This window comes from Kogia breviceps, chromosome 11, assembly GCF_026419965.1.
Source record: "Kogia breviceps isolate mKogBre1 chromosome 11, mKogBre1 haplotype 1, whole genome shotgun sequence".
In the NCBI taxonomy this organism is placed as follows: Eukaryota; Metazoa; Chordata; class Mammalia; order Artiodactyla; family Physeteridae; genus Kogia; species Kogia breviceps.
The window spans coordinates 98,909,258-98,927,391 of record NC_081320.1 but is presented as its reverse complement, the minus strand read 5'-3'; the positions used below and the strand labels follow the sequence as shown (position 1 = coordinate 98,927,391).

General features: G+C 53.6%; 1 protein-coding gene across 14 annotated transcripts in view; it reads left to right on the top strand.

Moving 5' to 3' along the window:
• The window catches only part of RNF144A (ring finger protein 144A), a 112,319-nt gene extending 95,160 nt beyond the window's left edge, over positions 1 to 17,159 (top strand). For 10 of the 14 annotated variants that reach the window (XM_067008215.1, XM_067008212.1, XM_067008222.1 and 7 more), the window contains 3 exons: positions 3,034 to 3,184; positions 8,589 to 8,678; positions 15,556 to 17,159. In XM_067008215.1, coding sequence (XP_066864316.1) covers positions 3,034 to 3,184; positions 8,589 to 8,678; positions 15,556 to 15,687 — 373 coding nt within the window. In that variant the 3' untranslated portion in view covers positions 15,688 to 17,159. The remainder of the gene's footprint in view (positions 1 to 3,033; positions 3,185 to 8,588; positions 8,679 to 15,555) is intronic. The other 4 variants (XM_067008219.1, XM_067008220.1, XM_059079130.2 and 1 more) reach the window with 1 other exon arrangement.
• Positions 17,160 to 18,134: the final 975 nt, after the last annotated feature.

Below are 18,134 nucleotides of genomic sequence, written 5' to 3'. Positions count from 1 at the left end.
TGGGTGTTAGTCCATCTGTTTATGTGGCCAGTCCTTCCACTAGGCTGAGCTCTTGTGTTTGTTTGGACGTTGTCACCCCAAATCTCAGCATACAGCAGGTGCCGAAACGCTAGAATGATCACTTAACTTATACTTAGGGTCTTGATCCTTCATAATTTTGCGAGCAGAGCCACACTGCGTGTGTGACAGATTACACATAACCGGGAGAGCTGGATTGCCAGGCTGGGGAAGAAGCAGGTAGAGGGCAGGCGGGGCTGTGCCCTCGTGAAGCCGTTGGGTGACTGTTTAAGAGAAGGCCCCACTTAGTGAGGGAGGGGCTCCTCCCTTCCAAGAACCAGCGAAACCAGGAGTCAGGAAGAGCCGGTGTCCTGCTCTTGGGAGGGATGCAGAAGGGATCCATAAAACCTTCTTAAGGTGGAGGGTGTTGGGAGCCTGACGACTTAGTATTTCTTCATCTGTGGTGTTCTGATCTCATGGCGGTCGTTGCCCAAAGACCGCAGTCATGTCACGGCGGCATGGCGTACGTGTATATTAAATCATCCGTGATATACCTTAGAAAGAACAAGAACAAACAAAATGAAAAGAAAAAATCAGGTTGTGCAACCTAAGAAACTGACACAAGGGCAATTTGAATAAGAACTCACAAATCTCATTTTGTGAAAATATAAAAAACAAAGATTTTACCGAAAAAAATCTGACTTTCTGGCTTATCCAGCCATGTGGAACTACGTCCCCACCAGGAGACAGGTGACTGGAGCTGGGCAGCAACCCCTTCTTTATCTGGGGTTTCCGGCATCTTTACTTTGCCACAGTCCTCACCACTCCCTCTTGTCTCCCTGGTCCCTGGGCTGACTGTCAACTACCATTTATAACTGAGGACACACTCGGTTATTTTCATATAACAGACATTTTTTTCCTTTAAGTTAAATCTTCCTTTAACCCCCATTCCCACCCACCTCCTGACGAGCCCCACTCATTTATGTGGTGTGTTTGCCCCTTAAAGACATTAGACCACGTAAATTGTGATGAAACTGTCAAAAGACTCCTACCTGCCTTCACAAGTTTGAGTGTATAGTAGTAGTTGTTACTAATAATCATTTAAAAAATATAATTCAGGTACCAGAAAATGTTTGAAAAGTGTTGTCTATACCAGATAATTTCCACGCCGCAATGCACCAGAACTTACATATTTTAACTGTTTCCGCTTGAAAAGTCTCCCTGAGAGGCGCTTTCCACTCTCCACGAACATGGCCTCTGTTCGTGGCATTTCCTTCAAAATTAGTTTATGAGTCACATGAGAAAACTGCTTTCATTATTTTAAGGTCACACCTGGCTTTCAAACCAGAACAGTGTTTTCTAACCTGATAGTCAGCCTTAATCACGGGACTTGGTACCTCCTGACTTTTGGCCTTTGTTAGAAATCAAGCTCATTCCAGAAGGAGGCAGCTAGCGTCCGTGCACGGCTGGCCCCTGCCCGTCGCCATGGAGGCAGCTGCATGTGTTACGGCAACCCTGCTTCATTGTAAATCACATTCTGTGCGGCCGGGCTGGTCTGCAGTTTGCTGTTAAATTAGAGGTGAATTTGAGCCACAGTTGTATTATCTCTCAGTAATAGTATTACCAACACCTAGCATTTATCGAGGGATTGCTATACACGTGCTGGCTTCTGTGTGCTCAGCACAGAGAAACTCTTTACATCTTCATCACCCGCTCTGAGACGGATGCAGTTTGCCTCATGTCTGCAGATGTACACAGCCCAGCCAGGCCTTGCATGTCTGTCTCCAGACCCCCTGACGACCAGGACATACTGCTTCCTTCCAGGGCCTCTTACCTGGTCACCTTGTACTAGTGAACGGAACAAGAACCTATTAAGCTGGAGCGCGTGCCCCCCAGTGTAGGGGCCTCGAGCTTAGGAAAACCCTGAGACTGCAATTGTTTGGAAGCTCACTGATCCTCAGACAACCGTGTAAAGTGATGACATAATTAACGCTGACCTTCACTATGATGCTTGTGGAAGATCCTTCAGCGAGAATTTACTCAGGATGCCAGAATTTGCTCACTGGCAGTGAATTTATACTCATGAATGCATTAGGTTCTGAAAAGGCTGCTCATCCCGATGGGAAATCATTTTTCTCCTGGTGACGTTGAGTAGATGCAGTGAGTTCAAACAGTATGTGCCCCCTAATCAGTGATAACTGCCCTTGACCGCTTTTTTTCCAGATGATTCCATATTTTTAGCTGTCTTTTAGATGAAGAGCATGGGATGGACATCGTTCTACAGTCAACCTAAAAAGAAACCTGGGCTGTCTCTTTATGAGCAGCATAGAATCATTGCTGCCATTTACCGGGCACTTCACACAGGCCTGCACTGCCCTGCGCCCTTCACCCACGCATGGCCCCATCCGTCACACTCACACTGACCAGGAGGCTGGGCCTCAGAGAGCTTGCCACCCAGCCTGTGTGCAGAAGAGCTGCACTTGACCCCAGGCTTAAATGCCACCATGCTCGCCCCCTGCGGGCCTGCTCAGACCTCTCCGGAAAACAGTTTTGTACAGACAAGCCAAGTAGATCTTAACAAGCGATTAGTGTGTGTGTGTGTGTGTGTGTGTGTGTGTGTGTGTTTAACATTTTTTTTTTTCTGGTAATGGCAAAGAGCATATACTATGTGTTATCAACCCTTAGGAAAGCATAGAGTTATATGAATAAGGACATAAAATGTGACCGTAATCCCATCATTCAGAGACCCCCATTCTAAGCCTTTTGCCCTATTTTCTTTGGTTTGGCTGTGCACATCTCAATGTAGACATGGGCCGATCTTGCTCTTTCTTTTCCCTAAGTCAAACTGGCTGCTTCACAGTTTTTCGGTGATTGTTTTCCAGAGTTCGAGTCTCTTTGGTTTCAACATATTTCATTTAACACAGGTGACCTCAGTCCCTCTAGCTGAGCTAGTGCTTCCAGGGTTAACCTGTGCTGGCAGGTGTCTCCTGGCCCTCTGGCCCTCTGAGCACAGCCCTGACGCAGCTTCTCCCTCAGCAGCTCCACTTTCCAACTGGAGGAGGACGACGCGCCCATCAAACGCTGCCCCAAGTGCAAGGTCTACATCGAACGGGATGAAGGGTGCGCGCAGATGATGTGTAAGAACTGCAAGCACGCCTTCTGCTGGTACTGCCTCGAGTCCCTGGACGTGAGTACGCGGCGGGGGCTTTGTGGGTCAGGCTGAAGCCGGAGGCGTGCGCCAGCCGCTTCCCTGAAGCTACACTGTCAGGCGTTTTCTCTGTGCGCATTTGTGGTAACATGAGCTCCCCGGATGCGGTGGTATCAAGAGATGGGAGTTTGTGCAGGAGCTCTGGGAGCGAAGGGTCAGCTCAGGCTGGGGTTCAGCCTGGGCGTTAGAGGGGTGGGTAGGATCTCAGCATCTCCCCACATCGGGGAGCTGAAACAACAGACGTTGATCTCTCCGTGCTGGATGCTGGACGTCTGAGATCAGCGCCGGCGTCATCAGGTTCTGGACCCTCTTCCTGGTGTACAGACGGCCGCCTTCGCTGTGGCCTCACCTGGCAGAGAGAGGAAGCTCTGGACTCTCTTCCTCTTCCTATAAGGGCATGAATCCCGTCACGGGGGCCACAGCCTCATGACCTCCTCTGAACCTAAACACCTCCCAGTAGCCCCACCTCCAAACACCATCACACTGCAGGTCAGGGCTTCAACACAGGGATTTGGGGGGATGCAGACGGTCCAGAGCAGGGGCCCTTCCTGGAATAGCAAGGATGATAGAGGCAGGGGACCACGGATGCTGGGCGCGGGGCAGTGACTTTAGTGACACTTGTGTCACCTGCAGGGCAGAAGAGCATACAGACCCTCTGCCGTCTGGCGGGATGGAAGTTTCTGGCCTCATACGGCCACCATCTCCCCCATGTACCCTGCGCTGTCTCTGCTGTTTAGAATGACGTCTGAAGCATTACAAAGTCCTTAGGGCCTTCAGAGTCCTTATGTGTATAGTTTCTTTATATATCATATATATAATTATATATAGTCTATATATATAGTCTCTATATATCATATATAGGCTATATATAGTCTCCCTGTATTATACATAATATATATATGTAATTTGCATTTTACTGTATTTCTTTTTTTAAAAAAACGATTATTAAATTATGTTATATTATCTAAAGTCTGGCCTGCAATTTGCAATTCCTTATCAACTTTTCCTAAAGGGGAAAGGAGATGAAATGCCAGTTTTACCTCATGTTATCAAATCTCCTGGTAGATTTTTTGGGGGAAGTATTAGAAATGGACAGACCCAGACGTCCAGAGGGAACATTGCTTCTGCTGTGACCTCCTCCCCTGCTACCTTGACCTCCCCGAGGTCTGTCCCCCTTGAGCCCAAAGCTGTTCTCTCTCTGCTCTGGTCTCTGGAGAGACACCCTCTCTGTCCGTCTGTGTGTCCGTCTGACTCAGCTCTAAAGCACAATCTCCGCCAGCCAGAGGCCCCGTTGTGTCCTGGCTCTGCCCCGACCAGGGACAGAGGTAGCACAGGGCAATTTCCTCCTTGAACGTCAGCGTCCTCGGGGCCAAGGGTGGCCTGTTTTCCTCTGTAGATAATGAGCTGCTGAAAAGTGACCCTGTGACCACAGAAAACAGACCCTGAGGGACGGGGGTCTGCTCTGCAGCGGTCAGTCAAGGACAGTAGCCGTGGTTTAAGGCCAGTGTGTGAGCGTGTGTCTGGAAGCAGCAGAGCTTCTGAGACGGAGGAGGGGCTTACACGTGCCCCTTGCCTCCTCTCGGGAGTTTTCCTCTCCGAGCACCGGCTCCCGTGCACGGACACCTCCCGGAGTTATCAGTCATCTTAGGGGGATTCTTTCCATCCTCGTCCTTGCCCCTGCCCCCCGCCAGACCCCGCCCTCACCCGTGAGGCCCAGGACCGCACCGCTTCTCTGCTGCCCCTGCGGGCCCAGCCTTCACCGTTTACAGACAGAAGGGACCCGCTCGCCTTCTATCGTTTTTGGAGGTGGTGGTAAATGGTCCCTATTTATGAAGTGACGCTTGTGGGGCTGAAGGTTAGCCTATCTGTGACCTGCGCTGCACGCCTCTGTTGTTTCATACGGGCACTCTTTCTGTGAGAGGTGGAATGATTACTTCCTGACTTTAAGAAGCAGTCCATGGGCTTCCCTGGTGGTGCAGTGGTTGGGAGTGCGCCTGCCGATGCGGGGGACGCGGGTTCGTGCCCCGGTCTGGGAACCGGGAAGATCCCACGTGCTGCGGAGCGGCTGGGCCCGTGAGCCGTGGCCGCTGAGCCTGTGCGTCCGGAGCCTGTGCTCCGCAACGGAGAGGCCACAACAGTGAGAGGCCCGCGTACCACGAAAAAAAAAAAAAGAGAGAGAGAGAGAGCGCTTCCCTGGTGGCGCAGTGGTCGAGAGTCCGCCTGCCGATGCGGGGGACGCGGGTTCGTGCCCCGGTCCGGGAAGATCCCACGTGCCGCGGAGCGGCTGGGCCCGTGAGCCGTGGCCGCTGAGCCTGCGCGTCCAGAGCCTGTGCTCCACAACGGGAGAGGCCACAACGAAAAAAAAAAAAAATGTGCACCTTGGAATTGATGAAATACTAGTTGGAAAAAAACTGGAAAGTGGTCAACAGCGTTAGATTGCAGACGGATTTGTTTAAAAACAAAATGGTAAACATACAGTCTGATTTTCCCGTTGCCTTCTAAGGGTGGAAGAGGAATTTAAAGAGTAAAGACAGGGCTTCCCTGGTGGCGCAGTGGTTGAGAGTCCGCCTGCCGATGCGGGGGACGCGGGTTCGTGCCCCGGTCTGGGAGGATCCCACGTGCCGCGGAGCGGCTGGGCCCGTGAGCCGTGGCCGCTGAGCCTGCGCGTCCGGAGCCTGTGCTCCGCAACGGGAGGGGCCACAGCGGTGAGAGGCCCGCGTACCGCGAAAACAAACAAACAAACAAGCAGCAGTCCGGGAAGGTTAACCGTCTTTCCCCAAAGCACCGAAGGAGTGAGGAATGGACTTGGCATCTGCTCTCTGATCCTTCGGACCCTAAGACCCAACGGCTTGGGTACGGCCAGTCCCCGTCAGCCAGAGTAGGACAGGAAGTGTCAGACCTTCCGTGGTGGAGCTGCTCTGGGGAATTCGTCGTTATCTGCGAGCATCTGGCCCACCGTGCTCTCTTTCGCCAGCACCATTGTTTCTGCTTCCAGCCAGAAGCTTGATGAGGCTTCTCTGAACAATGTATAAGGGAAACGTTCACTCTCACCGCGCACCTAGGCTCCCGGCAGGCCCCGCGGTGGGTATACCCACGGGCTTCATCCAGGAACTTAAAGTCACGATGAAGTCACTTTTATATTGTAAAAGCATCTTGGCGTGCTTTTGTTAGGAAGAAGGCTTTTGTTTTGCTCAGGAAGCGTGCCATGAGTGTTGGCCACTCGGCTCCGCATGGAGGCCCCGGGCTGCCAGGATGTCGCTGCAAAATCTGTGACCTTGAGGGGCCGATGACCTCCCGACTGAGAAGCCCCTAGCAGCACCAGGTCCTAGTGAGCAGTGCTACAAGACGGCTGGTGTGGAGTCCCCAGCAGCCCTTCCGGGGCGGGTCACTGGGTCTGGGGTGGGAGTGCGGTGTGGGCACAGCTATGGAGAGTTAGCTGATCAGGCAGAGGGCAGAGTGGGGGAGACGGGTCACCTCCAGAGGACAGGACGTGGTCAGGAAGGATGTGGGCTGCACGTGGTCTGTGTCTGGCCGAGGCGGGGAACGTGACCAGGGTCTCCGTGGCGAGCTAGAGCTGGACCTCTGGCACGGGGGCTGGTGGCCCCCAAGCACAGGTCCGACAGCAGCTTGATGAGGGCCGCGTGGGGCATCTGTGACCTGGGTACCGCACGCACCCGCCCCCCCGACCCAGAGTCAGGATCTGCGTTTCCCCAGGTGGCCCCAGTGACTGTAGCGTGTGCAGCAGGGCTTGTCCAGCTTTGCCAGGCGGGAGCCCTGAAGACTTTCCAGCTGGGTGACGCGGAGCAGCCCAGCTTGCGTTTCAGAAAACAAATCCAAAGGCTGTTAGGCATCTACAGAGCAAGGCTGTGACCGGCAGCCTGGGAAAAGGCTTAAGTGGGACGTTCGTCTCCGTGATGTGTGGGTGAAAGAAATCAGAACTAGGAGTTCGAGGAACAGAGGGTCTCCGTGGACAGAGCTCATCGGAAGTGGCCCCAGAGAGGGACAAGCTCCAGCCGGAAGAGGCGTGCGTTCATCCGCGCCTGTTCTTCCTCGGACAGGTGGGGGTCTAGGACAGGGGCTGAGTCGGGGGGTGGCAGTCTGGACCCTCGCTACCACTCCCCCAAAGCCAGGATTTCCCGATGCTTCAGCGTGTGTTCAGGCTCCACGAGGCCGACCTATAAAATCATCAGACTGGATGCCGGCGGCTCTCAGGATGGGGGGGGGGGCCTCCCTGGGAGGACCACCCAGCGGGGCCGCTAAGGGCCAAAGGTCACCACCGCCACCGGCTCTGCCCGGCCCTCTGAGGAGTGACTTCCCGTCTCAGACGCCCCGGGCCTTGTGCTTATTTCCCCTTTTCTCAAAAAGAGGCTCTGTTTACAGCCTCAGTTAAGTGAACAAACAGCATCAGCCTCTCTTTTGTGCTGTTTACTGAGCTGGTCCTTTTTATGGACAATAGGAGAGAAAATGGCACCTCCTGTACATGGAGAAGCAGAGGGTTTTGTCCAGAAAACCCACTCCTGGACCTCGGTCACTGCTTGCTGCGGTTTGGGGGCCGAGCACTGAGCCGGGGATGTGGTGACAGAGGCTGACGTCAGCTTGGGGTCCCGGCTCCAAGAGCCTGACGGTCTGGTGGAGATTGTCAGGGGAAGCTGATTGGAGATGGAGGTGGGATGTGAGGACACCTGGAGCTGGTAGGGTGGGCGGGAGGTTCCCCTCGAGCCCTCTCTCACTTCTAGACAGTCCAGGAGCTGTTAGGTGGAGGGTGGGTCTCCTCTTGAGTACGGAGAACATTTTCTTGGTCCGAGCTGAGAGGAAGCACTTTCAGGGCGAGGAGGATGGACCAGACGTGAAGGAAGTCATTTCATCCCGGAATAATCCTGCCAGGGTGGCGGGAAAATGCACAGGCAGAGACTCCTGGGGAGTAAAGTGCAGCCAGGGCTGGGGGCAGAGGTCAGGGCTGGGGGCAGAGGCCAGGGCTGGGGGCAGAGGCCAGGGCTGGGGGCAGAGGTCAGGGCTGGGGGCAGAGGCCAGGGCTGGGGGCAGAGGTCAGGGCTGGGGGCAGAGGCCAGGGCTGGGGGCAGAGGTCAGGGCTGGGGGCAGAGGCCAGGGCTGGGGGCAGAGACCGAAGCTGGAGCAGGACTCCCTCTAGTGGCCCCTGAGCAGTCTGTCGGGGACGCTCCACGGAGGATGGAGAGCCTGGCGGCTCACAGGGACCTGGGGTGGCAGCAGCCCCCTCTGGGTGTACGCTCTTCCTCTGCTGTCGTCCTCGTTCTCTCACAGCCCCAATTAGAGCTTAAAGAAAAGACACGGGGAGCAGGCAGGGCTCATTCACTAAACGGAGAGGACTCTCCCACCCACCCCTGTTCTTTCCCTTCCTTCTCAGGATGACTTCCTCCTGATCCATTATGATAAAGGGCCCTGCAGGAACAAGCTGGGTCATTCCAGGGCATCTGTCATCTGGCATCGGACACAGGTAGGAGGCCGCGCACCTCGAACTCTGACCTCTGGGGGGAGAGGGGGAGAGAGAGTGCGTGTGTACACGTGTGGGGGGTTTCCAGGAGACTAGCCAGTTGGTCAAAGGTCTGCTATATAGAAAAACAGCTAGTAAATGGGGTTCCTGCCTGAGTTTTTCCTGGACTAAGATCATGCTTTCGGTAGGCCTGGAATAAATATGCACCACGCTTAGCCCATGACGATTCTTCAACATCAGGCTTTCGATTTCTTGCACCTACTCTTGACCTTGGTAATGACCCACTGTGCTTAGTCAATCCTTGCATGGCCTTGAATGGAAGAGCTTTCTCCATAGAGGCTCCCAGGCGAGCAAATCAGTCACCGAGAAGGGCAAGAGGGAAAGAATGGAAAGGTCCCTGGGCGGTGATGTCTGTGCCCCTGGTGTGGTTATTCATACTTTCAACACATATTTATTGCCTCCTGTGTGCCTGGCAGTATTCTAGGAGCTGGAGATACTCCAGTGAATAAGATAGATGCATCCTTCTCTGATGGAACCCACATTCCATGTAGGGACAGATAATGTATATATATAATGTATGACGTGAATTCAGCTATAGGGGAGGTGTGATTGCGGAGGGGCCTTTTAGGTGGTGTGGCTGGGAAGGCTTGTTGGAGGCGTTGCTCATGACTGAGCACTGAGTTTCGGGGAGCTGGCCCTGGGAGTAGGTGGGACGAGGCAGAGGGGACAGTCCAGGCAGGGGGGGCGGAGACGGGCTGACGGGCAGACGATGGCATTAGGGTCCCTGAGGACAGAGCAGGTGGAGGTAGCAGTGGTCAGAGACCATCAGAATTGACCCCATGGGCTTTGCAGGCTGAGGTGCGATCTTCGGGGCGAGCTCTGGGCGCGGGGGCAGCCCCCCGAGGGGAGCTGCAGGCAGGACTCAGGTGCGCGCCAGCTCCTGGGTGCGGGGAAGAGGCTCGATGGGCTCCGACCATTACCACGTTCTCGGCATCTCTCAGCACAGCCTGGAAGCAGGCGGTCTGGGAGGCTCAGGAGCCGAGACTCAGGCAGTTTTCTGGGACTAGAAAGAGACCACCCGTAACTGTGCTTCTTCGGGGACCCTCACTGTAGACCACGTGGCAGGGCGGATGGGTCCACAGGCGGCCGGACAGTAGACGGTGCTGCTTTGCAGGCCATAAGGTCTCTGTTGCAACTATCAGCCCTGCCTGATAGGGAAGCAGCTGCCGCAGACAGTATGTCAACAAAGGCCCGTGGCTGCATTCCAGGGAAATGCTTTAAACAATCAGGTGACAGCATTGACTGTGGCAAAGGTTGCACAATTCCGAGCGCGCGAAAAACCATCAAACTGTGCATTAAATAGGTGAGTTGTGAGGTGTGTGAGTTATAGCTCCATAAAGTTGTAAGAACCGAACTAAACAAAACGGACTCTGGCCCAGATCTGGCCCGAGGGCCAGTCTGCCGACCTCGGCGTGGACGTGGACTTTAGCTGCATGTTATTTCGTCCTCCTGGCCAGTACGGCCAGCTCCAGTGCTCTCCCCTCCACCTCTGCTGCGTAAAAAAAAGCACCCCAAGCAACAGAAATAGACTCCCTCGCGGTTCTAGAGGCCAGGAGTCTGGAGTCGAGGTGTGGGCAGGGCTCCCTCGGAAACCTGTAGGACGGCCCCTCCTGCCTCTTCCGGCTCCTGGGGGTTCCCTGCAGTCCTAGCCCCTCGGCTCCCAGGTGCGCCTCTCCAGGACTTCATCTTTCTCTGTGCACATCTGTCTCTGGGTCCACACTTGCCTTTGGATGAAGACAGCAGTCGTCACGGATCAGGGCCCGTCCTGGTAATGTCATTTTAACTTCATTCCCTCTGTAAAGGCCCTCTCTCTGAATAAGGAGCTGTCTCTCCACGTGGCCTGAGCTCCCTAAGAGCATGGCGGCCGGAGCCGTGGCAAGCTTCCCAGGAGAGCGTGAGAGCTGCGGACACCGTGTCACCCCGTCCAATGACAAGGCTCGGCTGGGCACTCACACCTCAGCCCTCGTGCCTGCTTATCCTTGGGAGCGAGTCGCGTGTTCCTGGGGTCCTGGAACAGTTGCAGTTCCTGGTAACAGTCATTTAGAGAACGGGCCCTTGAGAAATGCAGAAGCCTGGACGGGGGTCCGTAGCCTCCCCTGTTGTTGAGAAAGGAGCCTGGGGGCACCTCCGACCAGCCTCTCTCAGCATCGTTGGTCGGCACCTGCCAGGGGCACCTGCTGAGTGCAAGTTCTGAGTCACCCCTGCAGCCACACGGACAAAGGAAGCCCCCCGATCTCAGGCCCCTCTCGGTGCTGGTGGAATTGAACAAAGGCACGCGGGGTGCAGGGGTCTCTTCCTTGGGGTGTGAGGAACCCTGGAGACACGTGGGGCTGTAGACAGATGTCCACACGTTAGTGTTGGATTTGGGGTAAGCAATAAAATATGAGTGAACGGTGTCAAAAGGGAAGTAAGGGAGTCACGAAAACTAGCAAAGTGTGTGACGTAGAAACCAGGAACGAAGGTCAGGGGCTTGGGAATTAGCGAGGGACATGGTGTGCAGTGGAAGAGCCCCACCCAGGGCAGACATTCGTGTACAGTCACAAGACCAATGTGCTCTTAAGCCTTCAGGTTTCGTAGGTAGAACCACCTCCCAGCACAAGATACAGAATCTCCATTACCGAGAGGAACTTTCACTCTCGTAATTCGCTTTTAGAGGTAAAGCATCCACGTGGAAGCTGAGCAAGTCCTCATTTCCCCTGCGAGCCTCCTGGTTTTCCATCCGATTGGAGGCCTCCATCCCCTTACCCCTCAGACGGGCTTCTGGCTCAGGGCATGTTCATCACCTGCTTCGTCAACGATCTGCGAGTGGAGTTTCGCTTTGCATTTATCACCAAGTCTCTTCAGCAGAAATGCAGCCTTGATTATCTTCCATCAGTTTACTCAGGAAAATCGCATTCAGTGTCTCCCTAGCGCCCGGAAGTCATGGTAGGCGCTGGCGTCTAGGTGCCCTGGGGCGGCGGGCAGGCCCCGTTCCACGGCCCGACTCTGGGTCTCTCTCTGCAGCCCCTCCCCTCTTCCCCTCGTCACTCACTGGCCTTGGGGACGGAAGCCCCCCAGCTGTGCTGTGTCCCTCTCCCTGGCCCTGCTGTGGCCCCGCTGTCGTCCTGGTCCTCATCAGCCACTCCCCTCTCTCCCCGTCTTGTCCACGCCCAGCTCTGCACGTCCTAACTCTGCCCCCTTCCCCGACCACCCTGAGGGGTCAGAGCCCAGGCCTTCCACCCGCCCTCGCGAACATCCTCGGGAAACACGCTTGTGTGAAGTGCCCCTTGCCTTTTCCCAGTGCTGTTCCAGCAATCAGCCACCATGCGTAAGAGGCAAGGGCGGCATTTCTTTCTCAGTCCAGTAAATCTGCTTCCTTAGGAGGCCAGCACCTGACAAGGGGGAGTCTCCCCCACACTGGCTCTTCCTTCTCTTCTGAGCAGGAGACCCACCTCCCTGTAAAGAGAGAGCTCGCTTTTAGCCCGAGCGTGGCCTTTCACACGCGGCTGATTGCTGATGTCTGTGTTCACACGTGGTGGAGGTGTCCTCACTCAGCACCCCCCCCTCCCCGCTGCCCCGAGGCCGGGCTACGCGACCGGTTCTGAGGGTATTTTTCACTACGCTCAGCAAAATACACACAAGTTGTGTCTCGTACTTGAACTAGACGCCCAGCCCTCTTTGTCTTAAGTACCGGGGCCTTTGGAATCGCTCTTTGGCCATCGATTTTGCATTTTGGTGAGATGAGAAAATTGGACTGGATTATTATCCAGGGTCAGCCGTGGTTTCATGATTCTACGTTTGTAGGGAGGTGGGACCAGCGCTTGTGACCTCGGCGGGGAGGGGACGTCGTGTCGGCCCTCCATGTGCGTTGCTGGAGCCCACGGCCCCCCGGGACTGCAAGGCTGTGTCGGCCTCACTTTGGTTTCCGTCCCGGCGGCCCCACCGAAGTCCCAGCTTCGTGCCTACCTGGCTTCCCGCCGCCTCCACTTGGACGTCTGACGGTACATTTCAGCTGGAACAGGCGTGCACAGAAGCTGAGATTTTCCCTCAAGGGCGCCTCCTTCTCCAGGTCTCCCTCATTTCGGGAAGCGCACCCCCAGCTTCCGTATCTTCTGAACAAAAGACCTGGGCCGCCCCCAGGGTTCCCACTCCCCCCAGCACCCCTCCACTCCGGCCCCATCGCCTCCTCCCTGCACCCCGAACGCTGCTCCCAGGCTCACCGCACGGGTAGCCGTCCTCACGTTCCCTGCTGGGGTCCTTCTCCTTCAGACACAGCAGCGCGGCGGTCCCACCCTCCGAGACGGCTTTCCGTCTCTCCCTTAGCGGGTCCCCGTCTCCGCCCGCCTGAGCCCCGCGGCACCCCCGCCTCTCCCGACAAAACACACACGGAGCCAGCGCACCGAGAACGTTCAGCGCGCGGCCGCGGGGCGGCAGGGGGCGGGCCGGCTGTGTACGCTTGGTCGCTTTCTGTGGCGTCAGCGCCCCCAGGATGGCTGTTTCCAGTTGCCAGGGTGATGTCATTGGATGGAAAACTGGGAAGCGACATGGGAGCAGCCCCCCTATAACGCAACACGGCCCTCGGCCAGTGACCCGGCCTCCGCGCACTCAGGCCTGGGAGCGGCAGACAGCCGGGCTGTGTCCAATGCCAAGTTTCAGCGCGTTCAACGTGTCCCGTTCGTCTTACCACCTCTTTGACTTGGGTTAGTGTTCCCAAGCCCCGGGGTGGTTCTGTCACAGAACTCTCTGGGGGGAGAGGATTCAGAAGCTACTAGAGTCCGTTGAACCGGTTCATCCTGTAAACACATATTGGACGTTTGTTAAGGCAGAGCCACCAGGCTGTGCACAGGGGCTTATGATGGTCACGCAAACTGTGTTCTGCTCCGAATGAGCCGTACCTCTTGAGAAACCGTCTGACCCGTTAGCCATTGCTTTAAATCGGGGTTGGCCGGTATGAATGATCCTCGTTTCACCGCGATTCCTTCTTTATCCTTCTGTCTCCTCTTACAGTATATCATTGCTGCCTGACACGTAGTTGTAAGATGCTCGCTAAGTGATTATTTTTGTTGTGAGGTATTCGCTTCCCGTCTCCTTCTTTCCTGTTGGCTGACTTCCTCCCGACAACGTCTGTATCCTCCTGTCACCAGTTGGGACCCACTGGGTAACATCGCTTGTTCAATGTCATGCAAAGAAACGGACAAGATAGCCTGAGTGAAAATGAAGATGGTGTCTCATTGACCAAGAATGGGAGCATTTGGTGAAGGGTTTTGGCGGGTTATTGGTGCAAGAGTCCCTGGCTCCCTAGAGGCTGAGAGAGCGTCCCAGGTGGTTGGGGTTATTCAAGGTGCCCTGCAGATGAGTGACGCCTTCCTGAGGGGTTTTACGTGTTCTGAAATATCTGTGCGCATGATTTTAACAGAGCATAATCTGAATCCACACCGCGTAACTCCACCGTTGACACTATGTTCAGACAAATGGACTCAGCCAGTCGGCAGAAAACACAGATTCTTAGCATAAGCACAATCTAATCTAGAAACACAACGTGGTGTGTGTGCGTGCGTGCGTGCGTGTGAGAGATGGTTTTCCGGCAAAGTCTAAGGGTGTACTTTGCTTCACAGTGCTGCGATGCTGCAGCGTGGCGTCGTACTTCAGAGCTGATAGTAGCTCTTGGAGATCTTTTACTTCATCTGCTTATTTTATAATTGAGAAAACGGAAGCCCAGAGAGGTGAACACGCCGAGTCAGTTTTAGAACCACGAGCCCAAGGGGTTCATGTACTTATCGCTCTTGAACACTAGGTGGCGGACGAACTCCACCTTCGGATTCCGATTCTGGGCTCTAGCAGCTGGTGGGGGGGACCAGTCGAAGAACAGCCCCCCTTGCTTCTTTGTCCAGCCTCACTGCCTGATTTGAATGACAGGATGTCTACATTTGAGGCTTATTTCCTTCGGCATTTACTCACACCTAGGGGTAAACATATGTTTAAAAAAAAAAAAATCAAACTTCGTAGCAGTAAATGTTGGGTTTTAAACCTCCAGGAATAACACAGGTCTGGTCAGCCCCTAATGCACCGTTCCTGTGCCTTTCTGTTCTCCCACCTGGAATGCCTTATCCCACTCATTTTTGTTTACCACCTACGTCCTCATCATAATCCTCATCATATCAACCACTTCCCATTGCACGCAAAGTCTCCTGCCCCCGGCTAATGTAGGGGTCTGGCTCCTGGGCTCCCTTTATACCCTGGAACCCAATGGCAGTTTTTGTAAAATGTATTATTATCAGTTGTAGCCATGGTCTCTCTACCCACCAGACTGGTTGGTCCTTGAGAGCCAAGATCTAATGTGCCTCTGTGTTTGCCGCACCTAATACAGCGTTTGGCCCAGAGGAAGCTTGTTGGTTAACTGGATGTATTATAATTGGATGGATGTTTGGGTATTTAGATGGAAGGAGGGAAGGGAAGGGAAGGGAAAGGAAGGAAAAAAAGGGAAAAAAGGGAAGGGGGAGTGAAAGGAAGTGAAGGGAAGGAAATATGGATAGATGGGTGGAGGGATAGGTGAGTGGATGCTGGATAGATGGATGGATGATACGGGAGGTAGATGATGGAAGCATGCATGGGTGAATGGACGGGTAGATGGAGAGATGAAAGGTGTATGGAAAGATGGGTGGATGTTGTGTGTATAATAGGTGGATGGATAGATGGATAGGTGGGTGGATGTAGGTGGGTGGATGGGTGGATGTAGGTGGGTGGATGGATGGGTGCGTGGATGGTTGTGTGGTTTATACTTTAGCTATCGAACCTACCGATCAGCCAACTTACCCTCTTCTCCTCTGTTTCCTTCTTGCAGGTTGTGGGCATTTTTGCTGGATTTGGGCTCCTGCTCTTGGTGGCCTCGCCTTTCCTGCTCCTGGCCACTCCGTTTGTACTCTGCTGCAAGTGCAAGTGCAGTAAAGGCGACGACGACCCCCTACCCACCTAGAGGAAGGCGTGATGCTGGAACAAGCCCCCACCTCCGGGAAGCGTGGTTCTCTCCCATCCCCACCCCGCCGTCCCCCTCTCACTAAGCATCTTTCTTGCCTTATGTGCCCCATTGAGCTTCACAGTGTCACGCCGGATGCCGTGATTTCAGGGACTGATATCGGATCGTTGGCGGAGGCCCCAGGTGCAGTCACCCCGGCGTGGGGGAGGCAAGGCTGGCATGGGTGGGGCACGTCCCACAGAGTCGGTCTCTGCAGACTTGACAAGGGAGCAGCTGTATGGAGCACCAGGTAGCGGTAGACTAGGAACGTCTGGTGTTGCTTAGGAGACCTTCTCTCGCAGAATGCTGTCCGTCTCCTCCTTGGCTTCAAGCTGGCGCCACGTTGCTGAGAGAAGAAGTCTTTTAAGGATCGCATCTCACTTCAGACAGAGTCCAAGTGTTCTGACTTGAGAAAAGCACTCTGTTTATGACAACTCTTTTTATTACTAATGGCATTTAGTAAAATCCTTTTTAGAAGGTTTTTTTGGTTTTTTTTTTTCCAACTGAGTAGTGAAAAATCAACAAGGTGCATTGAAACCATCCTATGCCTTTTCTTGAAATGTGCATTTTAAGAAGTTATGGTTAAATGACCTTTCTGGCTCGGCCACTTTTCAGGAGATTTAGAAAGCCTTATGCGCTCTTTGTGTTTTTCTTGAAACTTGTGGAGACTTTTTGGACGCTGTAAGCTGTGTACTGTCATCCACGTGTTTCCGGTATCATTGCATTTCTTTGAAAATACTGATGCATTTGTAGGAACGTGTCCATCCTTAGGTTTGCCTTTTGTTTTTCTCTCTCTGGTGATTCAGCTCCGCTCACAGGGCTCCGCTCTTTTCACCCAAGTATCGGTAAATATTTTTTCATGTCTTCAGAAACCAAATGTTTTACTTGGAAATAGTTCTGCTGAGAATCCCTGTGGTTTGGCCATAGCCTCGGTCTCCTCAAGCAGACAAAACCAAGCAAATAGTGACATTGATGCCCAGAAGGGAGGCCTCCTATCAGGGCTGGGGGACCCCCAGGGGCTGGGGGAGAAGCTTCTGGATGTTCACAGTTTTTGTAATGACTAAGTTAATTTGGAGAAATCATCTATCTTAGTTCCAAATCCTGTTGCTTACCATTTTGCTTACCCTGCTGAAAAAAATCTTCCATTTCACTTAGTTATTTTGATTGGTCTTTTACAGTCTGTGTGTGTCGATTACCATGGCAACAGGATACCCGGATCAGTAAGACACACGGAACTCCATCAATTGCCTTTGGACAGTGTGTTCTTTACAGAAAGTTGACTTTAATAATGGCTTTTAAAGAGCAAACTGATTGCATCCAACTTGGGACTTCTAAACATAGTAGAAAGGCAAATGTTGTAGATTTATCATGGTGGAACTTTTTAAAAACTTACTAAGCATTCCACAAAGGAGTAAAATGAAAACAAAACCTGACTTTTATCTCAGTTGTCTGCTTGTGGCGAGCCCATTTGTAAAGTGTGGTGGTGTGTTAGATCCTTGACTTCTGCGTTTGGGTACCTGTCTCAGGTCCTGGTTTACCTTCCCATAGAGAAATGTCTTTATTTCTTAACATTTCATCAGTCAGGAGAAACAGGCTCACCTCACCCTTCCCCTCTAGTATTGATTTTCTTTTTGAAACTGAAGCCGTTTAGGAACCCAGTCTGTGTCAAAATTACATGCAAAAAATCCTCCTTATAATTTTGCAGTTTGAAAACTCAGTAACAATAAGAACATGCCCGGGGGCATCTTTTTGGATGAAGCCTGGGCAACAGCTCTCTGTAGCTTGAGATGTTCTGATCAGCCCTGGAGATAGAGAGTGACAGCTCCAGGAGGCCTGAACATGAGGCTGGGGGCCCGGGCCTGAGACGGCATCGTGATTTGTGAGTGAACTTGAAAATTCGTATGGAATGCAGCAGGCTCGTGGCCCGTGTCCAGTGGTCCGTGGAGCAGGCCTTCATCACCCCAGGTCACCCTGCCTGTGCTTTGCTACTACCCACTGCGTACAGAGGTCCTTACAGTAGCACCCCCTCCTTTGGGGTGGGAACCAGAGGCTTTGGAAAGGTTGCATTCCCTCCCTGGGTCAGCGCTCAGGTCCCTTTATCCCTAGCGAGTCGGGCTGTTTTGTCTCTTCTAGAACAGTCCATGGGCAAATCATGCACATCCAGAGCATCAACCAACCCTGTGCCTTTACCTCTGACAGGCTCATAGCACGTGGTTTGACCCAGGTAGGGAACACCGGAGACTCTGGGGCCGGCCGGGGCCGGGGCAGCACCTACTTGCTCTGGGTTTTTGCACCAAGCAAGCCTCCGAGCGCTCAGTCTGATTTCAGTAAAAACAAAACGAAAACTGTCCATTCCCTGGAAAGGTACCAGCGGGAGCGCATTGAGATCCTCACATAGGCGTGCATCG